The sequence below is a fragment of the Tripterygium wilfordii genome, chromosome 7 (genome assembly GCF_013401445.1).
Source record: "Tripterygium wilfordii isolate XIE 37 chromosome 7, ASM1340144v1, whole genome shotgun sequence".
Lineage (NCBI taxonomy): Eukaryota > Viridiplantae > Streptophyta > Magnoliopsida > Celastrales > Celastraceae > Tripterygium > Tripterygium wilfordii.
This window is the reverse complement of record NC_052238.1, coordinates 743355-765025: the sequence shown is the minus strand read 5'-3', so window position 1 is coordinate 765025 and position 21671 is coordinate 743355. Positions and strand designations below refer to the sequence as shown.

Below are 21671 nucleotides of genomic sequence, written 5' to 3'. Positions count from 1 at the left end.
TACCTAGCATTTATATATGAAATGCAGAAGCGTAGTAGTTTGTTGTATTTTACAACTATGAGATTTATAATGCTGAGACCATTTAAACTTCTACTCTTCGCACATGCAACTACTCAACAACAATGAAGCATAAAGAATAAGTAATGATGAACCATTGAACCAGTAAGCTTAGGAAGCATGTGCCAGTTTCCCAGGCCCATTCTTCAAACCCTTCTTATAAGAGCAGACAGAACAGTACAACCCCATAATAAAACAGAACTGATCGGGACGGGTTTGGCCCTGTCAGACAAATGAGATCTCGGGCCTTCCCAATGAGCCCCTGGTCTCCCGTACAGGCCTAACTTGTTCTGCCCATTGGGCTATAACAGGCCTGTAAGGTCCAAGTCCAGAGTTGAGCGCTTGAGCCCAGTGATTTGGGTTTACGCCCATAGTGCCACGGCTTCTGTTTACCACTAAGTCCAATAGTTCATACAATGATACAAATCCTTAAAGTCTTAAACCCTTACCGATTGATCTACTTCTCCTACAGTACTCACCTCGTCTTCGCTGAACTCTTATGGCGAATCGCGCTCGCGCCATTTTAAGATCAAAACTCCCAATCGTGACTTCATTCCTCCTTCAAAATCTTTCTAGGAAAACACCTGTAAGGCGCTTTTTGATGCCTCTTAGTCCCGAAAGGTTTACCTCAAGACTTCAATTCTGCAAACCCAATGGTGATTTCCGGCAATTCCATGACGGGAGACCAAGGGGGCCTCTTTGGAGAGGCAAAAAGCTGATAGGGAAAGAGGCGCTTCTTGTGATTCTGGGTTTGAAGAGGTTTAAGGATGATGAAGAGAGGCTTGATAAGTTTATCAAAACTCATGTTCTAAGGCTTCTAAAAATGGACATGATTGCTGTTCTCTCTGAGCTTGAGCGTCAAGAGGATGTCTTTTTGGCTTGTAAGGTACTTTTCTTTTTGTTTGAGTTTACTATGCACTTCATATATTCGATTGGGGTTCGATTAAATTTGAGAAATTATGCCGCCTTCATAGGAGATGGTATTTAGGTGCAACTTTTTCTGTTTTTTGGGATGATCCATGCGGTCATTGCATCGTCTTTTGGTCTTTATTCATTGGCGATTTTATAGATTTTGGCGTAAGTTACTAGTAAATATCTGTGAGACATATCGGGATACACTGTTAGGAAGTATGAATGGACATTTCCCGTCAACTGTTTGATTTAATGCTTCAAAGACACCATCTCTAGGGCAGCATCAGTATGTAGGTACTGTACAGTGAAATGGGAAGTGTTAAGTGGTTAAGTTTAAATGACACATTATTAACAAAAGTTAAGGATTGCTGTCAATTTGTGCCTTTTTTTTGTTTGCTAATCTATATAACTTTACTGGTGGAGTTTTATCCCTCGTTCTTGATTTGTGATCTGCCGATTTTTCCAGATATTCAGGATAATTCAGAAGCAAGATTGGTATAAGCCTGATGTCTTTTTGTACAAAGACTTGATTATGGCATTGGCAAAGGGTAAAAAATTGGATCAAGTAATGGAACTCTGGGAAATGATGAGAAAAGAGAATTTGTTCCCTGATTGTCAAACATTTACGAAGTTATTCGGGGGTTCTTGAGGGATGGGTCTCCTGCTGATGCTGTGAACATATATGAGGAGATGAAGAAATCTCCAGATCCACCGGAAGAGTTGCCATTCAGGGTTTTATTAAGGGGGCTCCTACCACAACCACTTTTGAGGAATAGGGTAAAGCAAGACTATGAGGAGCTCTTTCCTGATCGACATGTTCTTGATCCTCCAGAAGAGATATTTGGCGTACTTCAAGGTAATGTCTCTGCTTTGCTTCTTCCATGTTATATATTGTTTCCGTTTGCTTACATCTCATTAATGGGCAATTTTGTCCAAGTTTTACTCTTATAATTTTGTATACTTATTTCTTGCTTATATTTGTTTTGTGGAGATATTTAGACTCGTATTTAGGTATAATTGAAACAATATATTAATAGTGCCTCAAGTTCTTAAGTAACGAGATTATAAACTAGAAAAGGGATGTGTGTACACAGGTTCAATTACTAAAAACAGTCCCTCCACATATTATTTGGAGGTAAGATCTGCGTACATCCTATATGTCACCAATGCCACCCCCTGCGGGAGTTGTGCATGCGAGTTGTTTACCTTTTTTACAAGGAATGTGTGTGTACATGTGAGCTTTGTGAACAGAGTTGTTTACCTTTTTTTTACAAGGGATGTGTGCAGCATTGTGGCTGTCTTTATTTGAACTTCATATTCAAGATGGCCGTTTAATGTTCCCATAACTACTGCCCAACCTGTCACATTTGTTGGTTTCATCAAAAGTCTGTACACTTTCTTGTTCATCTTCAATTGCACTCTTCCTTTGATTGTGCTCAACTTGTTATTGAACTACAAAAACCTTTCATGTTTTGGTCCGTCTGTGTTTCTTGTGCCTCTGTGCTTGCTTGAATTTGTTTGCTTTATGTCTTCGCAAAATGAAAGCCTGTGCGTTCTCATTGGTTTATGGCCATCATTTGTCATTGCAGTGTTTGGTCTGATTTTTACCATTAAATGAATAAATGATCATTGTGTGTCAAGTAGTGGACCAGGACGCCAATATCTTCCAGAGCAGGGGCCATAGATGGGGTGTTTAGTGGATGGAATTTTATTTCGAGAGTGTCAACATTTGGAGTTCTCTTCACTGCTTATTCTCTTTCTTATCCTTCCCTTTCTGTCCCGCTTTTTGTCAGTTTTCACAATTGTGTTAATTACTAAGATTGCGATATCTTTGTTGGTGTGTCTTATTAAGTAGTCTTAGCCCTTGATTCATGTGCGAAGCCAATGCTTGAGGTTCAAAAGAGCTATACAACTGTGTCTTTGGGTAATATCAAAGATTGGGCAAAGGGGCGTTTAAGTGCTGGCTTGCTGGGGTGGTTAGCTGGCATGACTAGAAAACATGTGGACTCTGCACCCGCAGGCCGCAGGTTCATTATTTTTCCTCCACAATACAATTCATTCATGGAGATTCTCTGTGTGGATCATATTCAAAAACTAGATTCAATCCAGGACCAAAACAGGACATTTTATTGGATTTTTTTATTCTTTCCCATGATTTTATGCGCATTTTTTTCTCCATTATACAATTCAAATCTTCATATTGGGGGATTATCTACGGGTGGATGATATTCAAAATTATATTTTCTCCTGGACCAAAACAGAACATTTCGTTGGATGTTTTCCAATATACAAAAGGTACTGGACTTCAAAAGAAATTCCAATTAAACGTCTTCTGTCCCTGTTGCCACACCAGACAGACAGAGAAAACACATTTACTTGTCTAAATACCCACGTAAGTTGTTATACAGTTTGACAAATTTATTCTATTTTTCATTGTTTTCATGGACAACATGCGTAGATCCCCTTCCCCTTCTATAACCAGAGGCTAAATGGTCATGAATGAATGGTATCTTACTAAAAGAGTATATCCACTTTTCAAGTGTTTTCTATGTTTGATGACTGATGAGAGATTATGGAGTGAACTATTTTAAGGTTTTGAGTGGAAATCAACCTTATCTAGTTATCTTCACGTGGGTCATTGCTTCAGATTTCTTCAACTTTCTCTCTCAATGTCTTGTTCAAAATCATATCCAATAATATCACTTCTAGGAAGGGGCCTTTGGCAAGGCAGTGAAAGGCCAGATAATGGGTTTATACTTTTAAGGGCGCAGAGAATGATTCATGAATATAGGGTCGTTCTTGTGACTCTACCCACCATGAGAGGATGCAATTATCCGTTGAAGTACTAATGGCATAATCTTGTTCCTCCACTTAGGATGATAGGTGGACCCCCGTAGCACTTATCCGTTGGAAAAGGATGGATATGATTAATATTATTATCATACATATGTATAGATAGAAGGAATGTGGAGGGGAGAGAGAAAATCCTCCAAAACCTTTCCATAAAAGTAAGCTTCTTTTACTTGTGATGATGGCACATGGGCGGCACAGCTACTGTGGTCTTGTGTGGGTTCACTATAAATTATCAGTGAGACAGTTTGGATTTTATCATCAGATACTGTAATCTTCCCGTGTATTAGCTGTTTCTGCTCTGTTTTTTCCCCTGCAAATCTTATTTGCTTCTGTCAACTTTGTTTTTCTTGGTAGGTGTTTGGTAAAAAAAGAAAGTCTAGCTGTTATTTGGGGAAGGTATTGGTTTTGTTTGTTTGGCCACTCCGAAAAGGGAGTGAAAAGAAAAAAGAAGAGACTATGGAAGGCAGTGATCAGGTGGGTTCTTCCTCATTCACTACTGATTGTTTTGGCACCAAGGAGCCAAAATCATCTTCAAAGGGGACTTTTGCGACTATGTTCCCACCTCCATCAGTGGTATTCTTATATTGCTTCCTTACTTGTCTGTTACACATGTCATGGATTCTCTTTGGATGCTAATCAAGATCATTGAGTTATCAGAGCATTACTTTACTAAACAAGCAAAAATACAAAAAAAAAAAAAAAAAGAAGAGTTTTTTTTTCTCTTACTTGCTTTTAATCATGCTTAATTTTTGAATGGGTTTCCAACCACTCCTTAATTTAAGCATTCATTGGGAAAAGTGTGATGAAAAATCTGTGATAAGGTTATTGAGAGAAATATCTGAGCTCCTCTTCATTTACTTCAGGTTTTAGGAAAGAAATCATCAAGCTCTGAAATCATAGGATGTTGGGAGAGAAAGTCCTCAATAAATCAATGGTGGATTAACAACCAAGGTAATATAGGTCCTTCTGGCTTCATTATAACTACTAAAAAGCTGTCTCATATGTGAATATATTTGACAAATATCAGGTACTGCAAACTGTAACATACCCAACAAGGGAAGGATTTTAATATTTCAGGAAGAAAAGGTAGAGCCATGTCACCTGAGTTCATCTCTGTACTATGGTGGGCAAGACAACTATACTCACTCATCAAATAACCAATCCAATGGATCATATCCCACAGTAAGTCTGGATCAGTTGAATATGAGCATAAATGAATGATCTAACATGAAAGTAAAGTTGCTAATGTGAGCTTGTAATGAATCAGTTCAAGAAAGATGGAGGAGAAGGTGATTCTAATGGAAACAGTGCAGGTGATGCCTCAAGAGGAAATTGGTGGCAAGGTTCTCTTTATTATTAGGACCTTCACATCACATATGAATTTTAAATGTAAGTTGCGAAATAAGTTCACATAAGTTGATGCTTCCTTAAAAGTTCTTCACAGCAGGTTCTCTTCTCAGCATGGTTGTTTGATGACTAGTCATGTTTACCATTTCTCTCATGTTTTTTAAGTGACACATGAAGCTTATCAGGCAACAAGACCCGGCCCATGTGGGTATAAGTAGCTGACAAGCATATGGCTTCAGGGGATCTGTAATGAGTCTTCCCAGCAGAAAATCAGTGTGCTAGGATCTTATTTGATTAGTACTTTATTATGAGAACTGACCTAGGAGTTGTGCAATACTACTTCTCAACAGGTCCAATCTGTATCGGTCTAATGTATAGCATGTTTGAATATTGTCTTTTATGCTTTTGGAAGCCATAAGGGCTGCCAATGGTTCCTAAATTAGGTCTTTGATGCTTCCTTACTACTTTGAAGATCCAACACCATCATCTCATAGCATTAATATACAATTCACAAAAGATCTCAGTAAAAAAAAAAATTGATAAGTTGGATCAGGAAGTGTTGCAAAGCTAACAGAAGGGAAAGAAGCAATTTTCAAGGGAAAGTAACTAACAAAATAATGTAATAAAAGCATATACAGGATGTCATGGTCAAGCCATACAGTGCTTCACTTTCTTCTGTTTTAGTACAACTAGTCTAAAAATCGACCTTCTTAATATTGATCTATTGGCAAATCGACACAGTTTGCTCAGCTCTATCACATTTTTCTCAGAATCGAAGGTAGCATTGAAGAGAAGGAAAGTTGCTGTTAATCAGATTCGAAGGTAGCGTGTCTTTTATGGGAATTGTGAACTTTGAGAGAAGAGGAAATTAAATAAACAAAGTAAAGAGAGTGAAAATAAATGAAAAGCGAGGGGTCATAAAAAAGTTACGCTGTTGCCGCGGGTGTTTATAAAATGGGGGAAATACTGAGAATAAATGAAACGCGGGTGACTAAAATGGGGGAAATATTGAAAATAAATGAAAAGCGAGGGTCATATGTAAAAATTAAAAAGATGTCGCCGTTGCCGGGGATCGAACCCGGGTCACCCGCGTGACAGGCGGGAATACTCACCACTATACTACAACGACGTGCTTGTTTAGTTTCACGATACATACTTAATCATTAATAAAAATTAGTATGCTTCGGCTATATTACGGCCTAGTTTAGGGAATGACCCATTGGGCACCAAGCCCAAACTGCTCTTCTGATAAGCAGCTCTTTTAACAACTCTAAAGGCCGAAACCACAACTGACCGCAATAGAGCTCGGCCCGAATTCTGAGGCCTTAGCCCTCAAAATCTGCAATAGTTGAATCCCCAATTCAAACCCTAACAATTATTTCAAGCTCACCGCAAAAGGTCTTCTTCCTCGGCACTTTCAAAGATCTGAACTTTAACCACTACTACTAAGTGCTGTCACTTTTCACCTAAGTGATTACAGCCTCCTTCGTTAATGATTTTGGTCCTGCCATGGTATTTTAATTTATTATCTACTGATCGATGATTAGATTAATTTGGTTGGTAGTTTCCTTTTAGAAAATCTGGCTATTTTGGTTTGTGATTCTTGAAGCACTATGCCATGTTATTGTCATCAAAGCAAATCTCGACTCTCTGGCCGTCTTCCATTCAGATATATATTTTATTCATTTGTAGATAGTTTATTATTTATATACAAGTTGTATATTGTGTGACGCAGCTGATTAGATTAGCATTCGCTCTTTATTGGGATAAGTGCCATAGTCAAACGCCATTTTATGACTTTTGAATTCGACCAGTTTGAATCAAAGTAGTCTCCTGCTTCATTTATTCTTGGTTATCAAGAAATCCATGGATGCCTCTCCTATACTATAAGTGACTAAAAAACTTGCAATACCAATTGTACTAAAGAAGCAAAAAATGGCTGAAGAAGTGAAGCTGTTTGGCATGTGGGCTAGCCCCTATAGTCAAAGAGTACAACTAGCATTGAAACTGAAAGGAATACAGTATGAGTACATAGAAGAAGATATGTCCAACAAGAGTTCTCTGCTCTTAAGTACAACCCAGTGCACAAGAAAATCCCAGTGCTTGTTCACAATGGAAAAGCAATTATAGAGTCACAAGTTATCATTGAATACATCGATGAGACCTGGAAAAACAATCCAATTTTGCCTCAAGATCCTTATGATCGAGCCACAGCCCCTTTTTGGGCTAACTTCATAGATGAAAAGGTAAACCCATGACTCATGAGACTGAAAAATGCTCTTAACATGTATGCCTTTTTAAAATATCTTTTTGTCTCCAAATTATGCTAGTGTTTTTTGTGTGCAGTTCATGAGGACACCATGGAAGGCTTATGTGGGCACAAAAGAGGAACAGGAGCAGAGCAGGGAAGAAGGGTTTCAGCTACTGAAGATGCTTGAGAATGAGCTCAATGGCAAAGATTTCTTTGGAGGTGAAACAATTGGGTTTGTGGACGTTGTGGGATTTTCTCTAGCTGTTTGGCATAAAGTGGTGAAAGAAGTTTCTGGGATGGATTTGATCACTGAAGACAATTTTCCAGTGTTAGTCAAATGGAGTAAGAAGTTCAATGAAATTGATATTGTCAATGAATGCCGTCCTCCATTGGAGAAGCACATTGAATTTTTGAAGGCTCGGATTGAAGCCTTTAAATCTGCTTCCAAATGAAAAGCTATGTATCCGGCACGTTAATGATGTTTGCCCAATTTGTGTTGCCGATTTAGCTCTCTGATCTGATAATAAGAAGTATGAGTAAAACCCTTGTTTCTATGTCTTGCTAAAAGAAACCCTGTTTTGTGATGTATAAATTTTGTGAAGGAATGAAGGATGTATCATGTATGTATCTTTGTCTGGTTATTCATTTTCCAAAAAAAAAAAGGAAGGGGAAATTAGATAGAAGGACAAAATACAATATTTGTACTCCAATAAAGACAAACCGGGAAAAAGTTTAGAGAAGAGGACAAATGATATTAAGTGACTTAAATGTCCCTACATATACATACATTCTCCTTTCATTCTTCTTCTTCCTTTCGCTTTTTTCTTTTCTGCAACAAATACTCTTCTTCTTTTTTCTTTCTTCCACTTTCTTCTTCCTTGATCGGTGCCTCCTCTCTTCTTCATTCATTGCTTCTTCCCTCTTTTTTTCTTTTTTCTTTTTTTGCTTGTGACATAGATCGGCGTTTATTCTTCTTCTTTCTTACGACTAAAATTGAGGTTTCTTCTTCTTCCTTCGATTGGGACAAATTTAGATCTGCAAAGTAGAGCTCTTGATCTAGAGAGAGAAATAGAGAACAAAAATGAAAAGGCCGTCATTCGATTGTCATCACTAGATATGATATTTTATATGTTTTGGAGCTGCTAATATTATATCTGTTTTGCATATGCTACAATTACATATGTTAAGGCGCATCATCTTTCTTCATTTTTTGTATTTTTTTTTCTTCTGATTCTGGTTATGATGGATCTGTTTATACATTATCAATTTTGGATCTGTTGAAATTTTATATGTTTTTTCAAAATATTATCTGTTTCTCCAAAATATTATATGTTTCATCTGTCATAAATTTTCAAATGAAATCTGTCTAAAAAACATAGTAAAATTAAACCAAATCAGTTTCACCTGCCTAAAAATTTACAGATAACATATACATTCAATAATCGAGAATTTCATTATCTATCATAATATGTTAATGAATACAATCATAAAATCCAAAAAAAAATCACAAAAAATAAGATGACATTATTACATGTCTTTCTATCGTGGTTTCATAACTTCCCACATCTAATACACATAATTTTCCTTTCCAACTATAAAAATAAGATATCTACTAGAAATAAATATTATATATTAAAAACAGATAACATATCAACAGGTGCAGGTCGAAACAGATAACAAATTACCAGATTCCTGGGGATGGTGGACCACCGTCATCCAGCCACCGATCAAGATCGCCGACCCACCAAAAAGAAACGCCGGAGCACCACGACCAATCCCTAACCATCATTTGCTGTCATCAATTGTTGATTTCATTGGATTTTGACCTTGAAGTCGAGACCAACCATGAAGAAAAGTGTTCGATCCGACCACCGAAGACTTTGCCGCCACAAGCAATCACCACGGGGGTGTAACCCATACGTAGGATAATTCAACATATATTGTAAACGTTTGGGAGTGCTGTGAGGTGTAGTATGGTGAGGTGCTGTGAGATAAAAGGTTGTGGTACTATGAGGTGAGTTGGAACGTAAAAACTGTTTGGAGTGTCATAAAAAATTATAATGCTGTGAGATATGTTGCAACTGAACACAATTACAACACACTGACAAACTCATATGATATCTTACTGAGCTAACGTTCATATCTGCCAGTCAACTCCTCTCTTCCTTTGACCTTGGGACCTACAGAATATATATGAATGAATGATCAAGCCCCATATTCAAGGGATCTGGGCCCACAAACTTTGGCCCGACTTCCTAGTACAAAACTACTCCAAATGATGAAATATTGAAATGAATTGCTTTACTACCGCCTACTGCTTATTGGGCCAATTTTTGTGGATTGGAAATGACTAGTGAGGATGTGTTTTTTAAGGTGAGATCTCCACCTTAACAATAGAAAACTCTGCGATTATCAAACCCCTCCATATACTAAGAAAGTCTGTTTTTTTTTTTTGTTAAAAGATTGGTTTGTTTCTGTTGGTTATAATCTTCAAATCCATCCAGCTAACCCAACATATAGCACCAAAATTCATCTAACCCAACTATATCACTCACTTACCCACTCCACAATAAATGCGGCTTCGTTGACTATCTGCCTTACCAATAATATAAAACTTGATATATCTGACAAAATATCGAAAGCGATAATACTATCATACTAATTTTAGCTAAACCAGCTACTGTTGCTCTTCACTATCTTCATCATCAACTACAAGTAAATGGTAGAAGAACAAACTTATCTCCACCTCGTCAAACCCTTCTCATCCTCTATTGGTGCTCAAACACACCAACTCTAACCATACCCAGAACCCTTTTTTTTAGTTCATGATCTTTAATCCAACAGATGGCAAAAGGTCCCTTTTTAAAGAGGACAAATGTACGATCCAACTACTAAATTTGAAAGCCCAGTATAAGAGTCAGAGACCCAACACCCCAAATAGTATTCTGTCTGTCAGTCTTTTAAGGCAGATAGACTTGTTTTGTGAACTCCGCTCCAACTCTCAGTGTTTCTGTCACGATGAGATCTTGTACAGACCAGCAAAAATATCATTTTTAGCAATTCATCTCAAGTTTGTTGCTTGCAAGTATTTATGATGGCGGTTGACCTACACAACAGAGATGATGAAGAGTTGGTGCCTCTTCAGTTGTTAACTGGTGAAGATAACACTCTTACTATTCCTGTAAACAAACCCATCAATTGCCAAGACTGGTCCTATTGGTCTGCTTTATCTGATAACGGCTCTGTCGTTAGTTCACCGATTGACTCTGAACTTGGTTCCTCGGAAAGCAGCGAAGAAGATGACGATTACATTGCTGAGTTGACGCGCAAGATGGCTCTCTACATGCTTCAAGATGATGATAATACTGAAAAGGAAAATAAGGTACTTAGGATTTGTTTTTCTTTCTTTGATTCTTTCTTTGATTTTCTTTTTCGTTAAAATCAAGGTTCTGGTCACAGTCTTGCTCAAACCAAGAAGAAGATTTGCATGTGATAGGAAAGTTTGAGAAGGAGAAGGAGAAGGGGAGCGATGTTGTGCCTCAAGACAGCGATAGCGAGAGATTTTCAAGCCCATCTACAGAATCCACATCAGAATCTGCAATTGAGAAGGACCCAGATTTCAAGTTTCAATCAAAGCAAGCTCTTATTGATAAGCAAATTCAGGTCATTGCGCATGTTTTGCCGATGTTTTTACGTCTTTGAATTGTTTTGCTTCTTCTTCTTATCTGATTTGGTGATGTAATTAACACTTATACACGCTTAAACAAGAACAGGACATGAAGCAACAGTGGGGCAGTAAATTCAATGTGAATAAACAAAACGGAATCGAAGGAAGAGCTTGTGGTGGGTTTGTTAATGGACAGAAGACTCTTTCATGGCCTAATTTAGTCCAGCAAACAAGCTACAGTAAAATCAATTCAGACGTGAGAGCAGTTTTTCTTGATAATCAAACTGGTTCTAGAACAGGGTGTTCTGGGACAGGCGTATTCTTGCCTCGACGAATTGGCAATACTAGTTCTGATTCACGCAGAAAAACAGGTAAATTAATCGCTGCTTGTCATATTTCGGTGTCAAAAGTTAGTATTTTTTTTAGGTTCCCTGGCTGTTGGAGAGTCATATTACCAATCCTTTCAGGATTCGTTTGGATTTTTTTTTTCTGTTTGTTTTGCATGGTTGTTAGCATATAGATTTTTGAGTCCTAATTGGGTTTTATTTTCGAAGATTCCTCTTATTGGTAAGTAATATTCTTGTTGATAGTGGCCAAATGCATGAAAATGGAATCTTTCTCCATGGTCCACTTGATGCAACTTGCTATTTGAAATTGAAGTTTTAATTTCAGGAAAAAGGAAAGAAAGAAAGTTCCCAACTATATGAAAGTGTCGTTTTTGATTGGCAGGATGCCCCACTGTTCTTATACCAGCAAAAGTGGTGCAGGCGCTGAAACTTCATTTTGACAAAATGAGTGTTCCGGCAAGACCTAATGGGATTATTTTCCAATCTCCAGCGTCACGGCAGAGGCAATCACAGGCTATGACAACCACAAGCGATCAAGAGATGGGTCTGCCTCAAGAATGGACATATTGATTGAATCCTAGTCACATGCCGTGTTCTGTGTTCTGATAATAATGGTTTTGGCAGATTCTGCTGAAGAACGAATAAGGTTGTAGAAAGAATAATAAAAGAGGAAAAGCAGGGGTACGGTTGTCGGTCAAATAAAGGGAATCTTTAGCGTTGAACAGAAAAATAAATCAAAGTTTAGCTTTCCCAGGGTGGCTGAAGTACTAGTTAAGTTGACAGATGTGTGGATATCATAGTAGTAATAATTCAGCCGCCACCACCACCACCACCATAGTTTGCTGCTTGTGCCCGCTTATGTCTTCCTCTGTTCTGTAATGAATTATTGTTTTTGCATATAATGTGAATAGTGTTTGATGAATGCCCACAAGAGACTTTTCTGCGGGTGAAAGTTCATTTATCTCCCATACAACTAGGCAACTAGTCTATGCATTCAAGATTTTGGCTCCTCTGCTTTCCAGCCTGGAGCAGAAGAGGACAGAATATGGAAGGTTGATTCTTGATAGTGAAACCAAAATCACCCGTAAAATCCATAAAAATGATGGATTTGGCTCCTCTGCTAACAAGAGCTGTTGGAATAGTCACTTAATAACTCGCTGTCATTCTATTTAAATATTTTAAGAAAAATATTAGTACGTTCCACGATTTGGATCAAGGGTGGCTAAAATAATTCTATATGATTAAAAATAATTATTATTTAATATATTTGTGAATGAATATTCTATGACAATTACTCGCTACCTAACAATTGTTTCTAGACATTTCTTTCCGTAATTTAGTCCTTTTTATTGAACTCTTGAACCAAAAGGTGTCTTCATTTCTCATTTGCCGTCAAGGTGTTAAAAAAAACAAAATTATGTACCCTACTTGGTCCACATTTGCTATAACTATAACTAAAAGTTTCTGAAAATTCATTATTTGAGATGACTTTGCCATGCTTCTACAGTCCATGAACTGCTAAACTCTAGTCTGTATACGACCCATTTCTACATTATTGCCAACACATCGGAATTGTATTATTTGACAATATTTTAATCTTTCAACATATCTTAATTTTTTCAATAATTGCTCTTAACTAATATTTTTAAAAAATAGATGAAATAACTCTCTAAACAAATGTTATTATAATCAACCCGCGTCGGACCGATCCAACAGCCCTTATTCAGCAAAGCTAGGGCGGTCTAATGTTGACCCTTATATGGAATTGGATTGGATCTCGTTGAAACGCGGCCTGACCATGGAATCCGGCCCAGCCCGTGAAATTAATTAGTGATAAGGAGATTGTTAAAGGAAACTAATGTTAGCGACAAGGAAATTATAATGCTGGCGGCCTTTCAAGTTTCAAACGAGTTTGAAAGACCATAGATATTAGAGCACTCACAATGCTGAATTTTTTTTTGGTCAATGCATGATAAAATTCTTAAATTTATCGGGACATGGATCAATTTGGGCTACAACAATAACATTCTTTTTTAATGACCCAAGTAAGAGGGCATGATATTTGGTTTGCCCATTTATTGGTTTCATTTGGGGTCACCTTAATTGACACTCACAATTATGCAAAAATCAATATTAGGTCTCACATCTATTATATCAAAAATAAAACTAACAAATTTATACCATTGTATCAATATATTTTATTGACTCAACCACATCATCAAAATGTCTAACCACGCCAGTAAAACACACATCATCAAAATGTCTAACCACGCCAGTAAAACACATATCTCAATGTATTTTGTTGCCCTAAAAAAAAGCACACAATTGTGAATTTGTGATTGTTTTTAAATTCACATTCTACCTTGTAAGAATATGAACAGACGAAAGGCCCATATCATTTGTGGGAGACCCTGGCGGATACGAATTTTAAAAAGTAATATTTGATGGGTCCACTGTCCTCCCATTTCAGCTGGGACAGACAATTATAAACTTGTCGCTGTTTGGTGAAACCCAGCTGGATCTAGATTTTAGTTCTGGGTTAACTGCGTCACAGATTCCATGCTTCCACATGCAAAGATCCCGCAGTTTCCCTTTCAATCTCTTTCCAGTAGACGTGTTAAAACAGACATCACAAGTTTGATTAAAACCAGCTTTTGCAAATATCTTACAAGGGGGACGGAACAATATCAGGAAAAATAATATTTTATTCATTAGGACTTTCAACAATGGGCTCTGGGCTTCGATGATAAAATTGGATCCAATGGGCCAAATGAATGCATAAACAAGCCTGTTTTGTCGATAATCAACGAAAAGGTGCGTTCACGGCTCCAATGGGTTTAATATTTAGTTTAGGCCCATCATGTGGCCTTCTTTAAAGAGAAGTAGGCCGTAGAAACGTACCGCATTGATGGCTACGTGACCATCATAAAAACTTTTTGACTTTTTTTAGCCCAATTGCTTGGCAATTCATTCGAAGGTGGGCAGCAAACTTCACAATCGCATTAATTCGGGTTCTTCGAACTTTCAGCCTACAACTATCAATCAATTAAGAAAACAGAAATCTTATCTACGAGCATCTAGAGTCTAGCACAGAGAATTGAAAATTATTTCTACCTTTATTGTCCATATGCATAAATTAGCCGAGTTTCCAGACAAAATTACAACGTCAAGAGCAGAGACGGAGAATTCAGGGTTCTAATTTGGTGACCATATCATTTAATGGGTAGTCCGAAGGTTTTCATAAGGCGGAAGGGGAACCTCTGTTTTCCGCCTTATGAACAGACCACTCCCAAAAACCAAGAATCCTAGTGTATGTCCAGCCACAGCCGCAATAAACACCCCACCATTGAAAGACATAAGAGCAAGCATCACCAAATAAGCAAGACTAACCCTTACCGCATGAGCAACTGTCTGAATAAGACCCACCGCAACGCTGGCCACATCCTGTTTGATAAAAGTCCACTGAGAGAGCAACTCGGCCAGAAACGCCAGCAGAAACACGAATATCAAGGCTAGTGCATACATGCCCGTCCGAGTACCGGGCCAGCCTGAGAAGAGAATCTCAGCGTTGTTGCCCCAGAAGAAGGTCATGTGGTGCATCATCATGTGTGGGTGCATCCCAGCACCGGAGGCGTTCATGGGGGTCGGTGGTGGTGGTGCCATGCCACCCATGTTATCCATATGACCTCCGTCGTTCATCTTGGAGAGTAATGGAACTGGGGTTGTTGAGAATTGGGTTTGGACTTGCGTTGTTGAGAATTGGGTTTATCTTATGTAAGAAGTCGTTAAATCGGAAAATCTGCAAGACATTTCAGTCAGAGATTATTGGGAAAGTAAATTATTTTAAGGTGAGGACTTATACTTACCGTTTGTGAGTTTTGCAGTACAGAATACAAAATTTGGAAATTAATTCATATTGATTGCTACATATATATATCTGTACGTTTGGAGTCGTCTCTACATCATATGCAACTGTAATAAATCAATTTTGCTCAATTCTAGAGGCAAATACTTAAATATCCTTGCATTGCCACTAATGTGTCAATAAGTTTCTACTTTCTAGTATTCGAAAATAATTCAAATTTGAATGACTCTTTAGTTTTTTTTTTGAAAGGCTCACAGGTTACATACACACTAAGTCATGCTCGAGATTCTGAGAGTACGTCTTGATTGTATATATGTGCAATTAAACCTAGAATAAATGTAAAATATAGAAAAAGTATATAGAATAAATCTAGCTAATATGAAAGGCCAGTAATTAGTAATTACTATCAAATGCCCTCTATCCAGTCATGGTCCTTGCCATTGGAGAATACACAATTGTAGCCGACTTCATATTTTAACATCGTGTTTAAACTTAAAAAAAAAACTCTTCGTTCTTCACTGAATCAGAAATCACGAGAAGTCCATGAGAAAAAAGAAAGACTTCGAATTCAAAATTCCAGTTCATTTGCACTTGAATTCGAAGATTTTCATGTCGCTAATGTGATTGGTTCACTTGCAGAGTTTAAAATCCATCCAGCGAGTGATATGATGCCCCTTCAACGAGATATCTGGACGAAGACTATTTCAAACCTAATGGAGGTTTTTAATTTGGTGCGCATATTTTTAGCTGGTAATTCGGTCACACTGACTTCTCTTGGTTATATCAATTGAGGCTGAGAAGTCCAATAGAGCCAGCCACCACTTTTTTTTTTTTTTTTGTCAGGCACATACAAAACTAACCAAAAGAAGAAAAGAGACCAAAACAGTGGTCAGGAGGGTCATGTTTGGTATCTAACCATAACTGTAACCTTGAGAGAAAATGACTGGGAATGCTGTCGGAGAGCCAGCCACTTATTTATTGTCATTGAGCCATTATTACATAATCACCAATGGACCACATCTCCTGACATTAGGTTATCCTGCCCTTTGGATTTGAAAAAACCTCATTTGCTTTCTAATTATTATGTTCACCCTTGTGAGGAGGGAGAACCTCACAGAACTGAGTGAGATTGTAATATTAAAATACAAATTATGTAAGATTTTGATGTTTGGATCATGTATTTAACTATTGGATCTTTAAAAAAAACATGTTACATGTATTTTCTTTGATTAATTTAATTTTTTATTCAACAAAAAATACATCACTACATTAAAAATTATTATTATTTGTCATTTATTGTTTTTTTATTTTTTAAAAAATAATTGATATTGAAAAGTAAGGAAGTGGAGGACTGTTATTTTTTCTATCCCAATCCAAACTGAGTGAAGAGCTCAACTATTTTTATCCTAAATATTTTCAAATAGAACATAAACTCATTCTTCGGAACCCCTGATCGAATACCACAAAATTGACTGTTAGATATATCTCACATTAGTTGGTTATGTGAAACATATGCTGAATATAATAGCACGCCTCCTCTCACTTCAATAAGGCCTTTTGGGATGAGTTGGGTAAGGGCCCAACTTTATAGGACTAACCTTTTTGAAATCAACAGGATAATATTTTTTTTGACAAGTCTTATTGAATCATTTGTGAAAAAAAAAAAAAGGTTCTATTGAATCACCAAAAAAGATTAAGCATGAATAACAAGTGAAAAGTTTATTAAATTAACCCTAGGAAAAGAGACGAAATTATACGTTGATCAACAAGTCATCGGAGGAAGATCAGAATGAGAAGTTTTGTCAGGGCTAGTAGCGCTTGATTTCTTGAATGCTCTACTCTCGAAAAGAAAGAACCCAATAGAATGACCGGCCACTGCAGCCAAAAATACACCACCATTGAAACACATGACCGCCAACATCACCAGCAGAGAAACACCAACTCTCAAAGCATGCATCACGGTTTGGACCAACCCGGTCACGACATTGTTCGTATCGGCCTTGATTGAGTTGGTGTGAGAGAGCCATTCAACAACTAAAGCCAAAACAAAGACCATTACCAAGGACAGCCAGTACTTGCCAGAACTGTGTCCAGGCCATCTATCGAACAGTACCTCTGCATTCTTTCCCCAAAAGAAGGTCATGTGCATCATCATGTGCCGCCGATGAGGCATGAAATGACCCATCGGTGGTGCCGCACCCATGCCTTGATCATGCATTCCATCCATGTCTCCCTCTCTCTCCCTATAGCTGTGTTGGCGTGGTGGTAACAATTGAGGAAGGTTGTTTGTAAAGGAGCCAGTTGCGGCGTCGTTAGGGAGACTGATCGTACGTTTTACACTACTCAAGTAAAATGCAGTACAACTGCACAATTTAAGGAGTCGCCAATATACAAAACAGTAACAGATTACCACAATTCAAAATACTAAAAACTCCCGTGTGTAGATGAGAAAGCCTAGGGGGCTGCCAAAAGCCCATTGGATACCAGATAAAAGCCCATGTCGATACCAGATAAAAGCCCATGTCGAAGCCCATATGTCTTGGCCTTTATTTTCAAAAATACTATTATTTACATTTCGTGAGGATCAGACGGCATATAGTGTCGACCTTTGTAAAGAAAACAAGAAGCGTAAAGACTTTCAGAGAAAGTTGCTCAAGAACAGAGATCACTTTTTCAGTCTATTCTATGTATCCTGTACTCGTAATACCCCCCCACAAGGTGAACGATGGGGATCAACAACGTTCAACTTGCGCAACAGGTGATGAAGTTGATGGACGGGAATAGGCTTGGTCAAGAAATCACTTGACTGGTCAGTAGAGGCAATGTGCAAAAGCCGAAGAAAACCAAGCTGAACCTTTTCACGAACGAAATGACAATCGATTTCAATGTGCTTGGTGCGTTCATGAAATACAGGATTATTAGCAATATGAACAGCAGCTTGTGAGTCGCAGTATAATGAAATAGGATGAGAATGAACCACATTGAAGTCTCGAAGAAGAGCAGACAGCCAAAGAAGTTCACTACAAGTATTGGCCATGGCACGATACTCGGCTTCAGCGGAGGAACGTGAAACTGTAGACTGCTTTTTAGATTTCCAGGAAACCAGAGAGTCACCTAGCATGATGCAAAAACCAGTGACAGAACGACGAGAGTCCCGACAAGAGGCCCAATCAGAGTCACAATAAGCACGGATAGTAGAACTCCAATCTGTGTCACAGTAGGCACGCAAGGCAGAAGAGTGTGTTGAAGGAAAGAAAATGCCTTGACCTGGACAGCTCTTGATGTAACGCAGAACACGATAGGCAGCGTTCAAATGTTGATCAGTGGGAGCATGTAAAAATTGACTTAAATGATGAACAGCGTAGCTCACATCTGGGCGGGTTAAAGTAAGATAAGTCAAACGACCAATAAGGCGGCGATAAAGACCAGCATCAGGCAGGAGAGTACCCGATTGAATGGAGAGATGAGTATTGAGTTCAGTGGGTGATGCGAGGGGCTTGGCATCTAGGAAATTTGAATCATGAAGTAAATCCAGGGCATATTTACGCTGAGTGACCATCAGACCTGAATTAGAGCGAGTGATTTCAAGACCAAGAAAGTATTTTAATGAGCCCAAGTCTTTGATCTTGAAACAAGAGTGGAGATGATCTTTAACAGACTGGATGAGGGTGTTGCTAGTGCCTCCAAGAACCATGTCGTCAACGTAAAGAAGAAGAGCAACAAAATCAGCGCCTCGCTTGAGGGTGAACAAGGAATAATCTGACTTGGACTGCCGAAACCCATAAGCAACAAGAACTGCACAAAATTTTTCATTCCACTGGCGAGAAGCCTGCTTGAGGCCATAAAGAGAACGTCGTAACTTGCATACAAGATCCGGCTGTGAAGATAGGTAACCAGGAGGTTGCTTCATGTAGACTTCCTCATTTAAATCGCCATTGAGAAAAGCATTGTGAACATCAAGCTGATGTAAATGCCAATTGCACATAGATGCCAATGCCAAAAAAACTCGTACAGTGACCATTTTTACAACAGGGGAGAATGTCTCAGTGTAATCAAAACCAGGTTTTTGATTAAAACCCTGGGCAACAAGTCGAGCTTTATGGCGTTCAACAGTGCCATCCGCATGGAATTTGGTCTTGTAGACCCATTTAGAACCAATGGCGCGACGGCCATGCGGAAGTGGCATTAAATCCCATGTGTGATTGTCCTGCAAAGCCTGCATTTCCAAATCCATGGCTTGACGCCAAGCTAAAACACCAACTGCTTCACTAAAGTTAGAAGGTTCACGATGAATAGAAAGAGCACATAAATAAGAAGCATGAGGGGAAGAGAAATTATGATAATGAAGATGCTTACCAATAGGATAGGGCAAGGATGACTCAGCAGCATGAACAGGCTGAAATGGAGGCATGCATGAGGCTTGGTTACAGTGATAGTCCTGAAGATATGAAGGAGGCTGCCGTAAGCGCGAAGACTGTCGTACAGGAGGGGAAGGAGAAAAAGAAGAGGGAGCAGGATTCTCGGGAGGAACTGAAGAGTGGGAGGGTGGTGAAGAATCAGTAGGAAGAGAAGAAGAAAGAGGAGGATAAGGTAAGAAAAGGGAAGGGAGGTTAGTAGGAGAAAAAAGAGGTACAGAAGATTCAGTAGAGGAAGTGAGGGAAGGAGTAGAGGATTGAAAAGGAAAAATGGTTTCATGGAAAGTAACATCACGAGAGAAAAAAATTTCATGGGATTCAAGATCAAACAAACGATAGCCTTTAGTACCAAAAGGATAACCAAGGAATAAGGAAGCACGAGCACGTGCTTGAAATTTGGTACGAGCATGGGAATGAATAGAGGCGTAACAAAGACAACCGAAGACTCGAAGATCATCATATTGAGGAGGTTTATTGAAAAGTATTTGGTAAGGACTATACTTATCCAACTGACGTGAAGGAAGACGGTTGATAAGATGCACAGCCGTAAGAACACAATAACTCCAAAAAATTTCAGGCAAATGTGCATGAAAACGAACGGCACGGGCTGTATTTAAGATATGCTGATGTTTACGCTCAACAACCCCATTTTGTTGTGGCGTATAGACACAGGTGGTTTGATGAAGGATACCTTTACTAGAGAAAAAATCAGTCATCTTGAATTCAGCCCCATTATCTGAACGTATGGTTTTGATTTTGCAATGAAAGTGTGTTTCAACATAGTGATAAAACTGGACAAGGAATGATCGGGTTTCACCTTTGGAAGAGAGCAAATGGACCCATGTTGCTCTACTATAATCATCAACAATAGTCAAAAAATATTTATAACCATCTATAGAAGTAGTAGAATGAGGACCCCATATGTCAACATGAACAAGATCAAAAGGGGATACAGATTTAGTTACACTAACCCCAAAGGGTTTTCGTTTCATCTTGGCTAAAGGACACACCGAACAAAAATCAAAAACTTGACATTGAGGGGAAGGTAACAGGGTAGTGGCAGAAAGGGAAGGATGCCCTAATCTTTGATGCCAAAGCATGGAACGTTGGGAGACAGTTGAAGAAGCCACGGCAGAATTGATTTGTGGAGAGGAAGTGCGTAAAAAATAGAGTCCTTTATGCATGCTCCCCATTCCAATCCTCTTCAATGTGCCCGAGTCCTGCAAGGTACAAGTAGTGGAATTAAATTTCAATTCAAGCCTAGGAGTGGCAGTTAATTTGCTGACAGAAATTAGATTAAGTTTGAAAGTAGGAACACAAAGTACTTTGTGAAGAACAATGTCACCAGGTAGGAAAACAGAACCTTCATGTGTGACCACATGTCGCTCACCATTTGGTAAAGTAACAAAGGAATCAATGAGAGGTTGAGGATGATTTAAAAAGATAAGTGAACAAACAATGTGGTCACTGGCCCCACTATCAATCAACCAAGAAATTGAGGAAGTGGAATCAAAAACGGATGTATTTGAGTGAAAAATATTACCTGCCACTGCAGACACAGAGGAGATATTGGGATGTGTATGACTACCTGGACTTGAAAAAGTTGAAGAACCTTCATTAGGTGAAACAGTTTGAGAATTTAGCTTGAGAAAATCCATGAGCTGATTGCATAGCTCTGGACTCATCAACAAAGGAGATGGAGAAGCATCTGTTGCAGAAGCCAAATTGGCATAGTGACTGCGATCATTTCTATTATTGCCCCCAGAACGTTGTTGCCTTTTTGGTTGACCAGGCGGATAACCATTAAGCTTGTAACACTTATCAATAGTGTGTCCTTGTTTATGACAATAATTGCAGGACAAAGTTTCACGGCGGCTTGATGAAGAAAAAGATCCTGCCTTTCCAGATTCAGTAAGGGGGATAGCTCTGACGGCCATTGCTGAGGAATCAAGTGATA

The 21671-nt window shown here is 38.5% G+C and overlaps 3 protein-coding genes, 1 long non-coding RNA gene, 1 other non-coding gene and 2 pseudogenes across 5 annotated transcripts; 3 read left to right on the top strand and 4 right to left on the bottom strand.

The window, feature by feature from the left end:
- The first annotated feature begins 542 nt into the window (after positions 1-542).
- LOC120001780 lies at positions 543-4989 on the top strand (annotated as a pseudogene).
- Positions 4990-6226: 1237 nt separating this feature from the next.
- On the bottom strand, positions 6227-6298 carry TRNAD-GUC. Its single transcript has one exon. It is a non-coding gene; the product is annotated as a tRNA-Asp (tRNA).
- A 714-nt stretch (positions 6299-7012) lies between these two features.
- LOC120002728 lies at positions 7013-8157 on the top strand (annotated as a pseudogene).
- Positions 8158-10087: 1930 nt separating this feature from the next.
- Positions 10088-12389, top strand: LOC120001766. Its single transcript, XM_038850225.1, has 4 exons — positions 10088-10802; positions 10880-11083; positions 11194-11458; positions 11817-12389. The coding sequence occupies exons 1-4, from the start codon at positions 10512-10514 to the stop codon at positions 12002-12004; spliced, it is 948 nt and encodes a 315-aa protein (XP_038706153.1). The 5' UTR covers positions 10088-10511; the 3' UTR covers positions 12005-12389.
- Positions 12390-14519: 2130 nt separating this feature from the next.
- Positions 14520-15467, bottom strand: LOC120002868 (copper transporter 6-like). Its single transcript, XM_038851721.1, has one exon. It carries the CDS (start codon positions 15131-15133, stop codon positions 14651-14653), a length of 483 nt encoding a protein of 160 aa, XP_038707649.1. The 5' UTR covers positions 15134-15467; the 3' UTR covers positions 14520-14650.
- Positions 15468-16959: 1492 nt separating this feature from the next.
- LOC120002869 (copper transporter 6-like) lies at positions 16960-17620 on the bottom strand. Its single transcript, XM_038851722.1, has one exon. The coding sequence runs from the start codon at positions 17524-17526 to the stop codon at positions 17062-17064; it is 465 nt and encodes a 154-aa protein (XP_038707650.1). The 5' UTR covers positions 17527-17620; the 3' UTR covers positions 16960-17061.
- A 2955-nt stretch (positions 17621-20575) lies between these two features.
- LOC120002870 lies at positions 20576-21326 on the bottom strand. Its single transcript, XR_005469196.1, has 2 exons — positions 21258-21326; positions 20576-20934 (listed from the first exon to the last, which is right to left on the bottom strand). It is a non-coding gene; the product is annotated as an uncharacterized LOC120002870 (long non-coding RNA).
- Between the last annotated feature and the right edge of the window lie 345 nt (positions 21327-21671).